The 2,060-nt window shown below is 39.4% G+C and overlaps 1 protein-coding gene across 1 annotated transcript in view; it reads right to left on the minus strand.

Moving 5' to 3' along the window:
• LOC102872255 (poly [ADP-ribose] polymerase 15-like) overlaps positions 1 to 2,060 on the minus strand; it is a 35,206-nt gene that overhangs the window by 24,337 nt on the left and 8,809 nt on the right. The window contains exon 3 of the mRNA XM_006884304.1: positions 1,353 to 1,425. Within this exon, the coding sequence (XP_006884366.1) occupies positions 1,353 to 1,425 (73 nt within the window). The remainder of the gene's footprint in view (positions 1 to 1,352; positions 1,426 to 2,060) is intronic.

Below are 2,060 nucleotides of genomic sequence, written 5' to 3' on the forward strand. Positions count from 1 at the left end.
ATATATATATACACATACGTAATAAAGGAAAAAAATACATATATAAAAGAAAGGGGAGAAAAACAACCAGGACATTTGTTAGTAGAAGCAACACTTTGATTGCAGAGAAATAACTCCCAGGGAGGACTGCCTGGGGGGTTGAGGGAGTGTTCAAGCCTTTCATTTAGCAATTGAGAGAGAGCTTGACCATTATACCAAGGCTTCCTTCCAAAGGAATAATCCTTGTTCATGTCCTCATTTTGGTGATCAAGGATAACCTGCCTCTTTTCTCCCCGCAGCAATTTGTTTGTTCCAGAGAAGGGCTATTAAGGTGGGAGTTCAGACCTGTCGCGAGTAGGTTGTGGTAATGTATTGTAAAATGTGGGCTACAGTGAGTGACTCCTTCAACGCAGAGTTATAGCTGATTGCCTGTCCTGATCTGCAAAGCATGGATCCTGGTTCTAAAAAACAAGTCCTTATGATCACCCCTACTGATCCTCCAACCAGGCTCCACACTCATTTGTAAAAGAATTGGAAATCAGTTACTTGGAGACGCGCTATAAGAAGTAAAACAAGGCTGGATTAAAGAGAAGGTCATTTGTCTAACACTACAAATCATCAAGTCATTGTCCTTCTCATTCTGCTGAGGGCCAGCCATTAATTACCAGGTACTTTTTATTACCAGAATTACCTTACAGATAAGAGAAGGCAAGTTCATAAAAGCTGAATGACACATCAGGTTTATTCAGAAATTCGGAGTAGTGGACCCTGGAATCAGATCAAGGCCTAGCTTCTTTTTATTACTTAGAGAGGAGAAGGCAATCGGTGATGGGATGAAGAACTTCTCCTCCACAACAAGTCACACCACCATGTGTCTGCACACCAGTGAACCCAGGAAGGCAGTGGTGACTCAAGTGACAGAGTTCTGGAATTCCATGCAGCACACAGGGTTCAGGGCTTAGCCAGCATGCTTCATGCCCACCCATCATCCATCTGTCAGTGGAAGCTTGTATGTCACCATAAGGTTCAGTAAATTTCATTGGAGCTTCCAGACTAAGACTTATTAGAAAAAAAAAGAAAAGAAAAGAAAAAAAAAAGGGCCTGACTGAGAAGAAAGGCCTCGAAAGCTATTTTTAAACTTGATCCAATGGAAGCCATCTACAATCACATCAGTCCCTTCTCCAGCCAACCCCAGGAAGCACTTTGCTCTGTAGTGCTCACCACAAGTTCAGGGTAACTTGAGAATAGTTAATGACAACTCAATGAACCTATCTTTCAAAGGACTCATCACTTCCTGCATGGGTTGCTCACCATGGTGCCACCCCTGTTCCCATGTCTCCACAAGTACAGTACATTAGGGTCAAAAGTAGGAGGGGATCATACCTAGTTTAGCACATTCCTTTTCCACAGCTGGTCCTGCTCTTTCCAAAATTGCTTTGGAAACCCCTATATAAGACACATTGATGAGAATAAGCATAAGTTAAAATTCATTATATTTTAACACCCACTAGATCATATTTTCTATAACAATTTTCATTATGCACATAAAATTAAGTACACAATTGTTCTTAGAAACAATTTAAAGAAAATCTTTAAACTGGAAGGGCAAACTGCCAATCTTTACTATAGGAAATTCCAAGAATACATGTATGTTTACCCTGTGTCTATTTATATCTACCAACTTTGCCATTTTAAAAATAGTGGCACTATATCTGAGGTCACTGTGGGCTGAATGATTGGAGGAAGGACACTTGTAGTCACCAGGAAGAGGGGACAACGGTTTGTGTGTTAAGATTTTAACTCTCAGTATTTGTAGTTTCTTTATTTTTTATAAAATTCTACTCTTCCATATTGTAAATATATGACAAAAAGAAGTTTGTGAGTTGGGTTTTTTTAAAAATTTTTTTGCCTTATTCATAGCAAATACATTTTTTAAGAGACATAAATGCAGGTTATATACTTGGATTTAACCAGATGGTATGCATAGGAATCAGATTGATTACATTTCTGGAAAGAACCGCTAGAGAAGCTCAATATCAGCTGTGAAAACTAAGCCAGGAGCTGATTGTGGAACAGACCAC

The sequence above is a fragment of the Elephantulus edwardii genome, unplaced genomic scaffold (genome assembly GCF_000299155.1).
Source record: "Elephantulus edwardii isolate Elephantulus edwardi_28Jun2011 unplaced genomic scaffold, EleEdw1.0 scaffold00032, whole genome shotgun sequence".
Classification (NCBI taxonomy): Eukaryota; Metazoa; Chordata; class Mammalia; order Macroscelidea; family Macroscelididae; genus Elephantulus; species Elephantulus edwardii.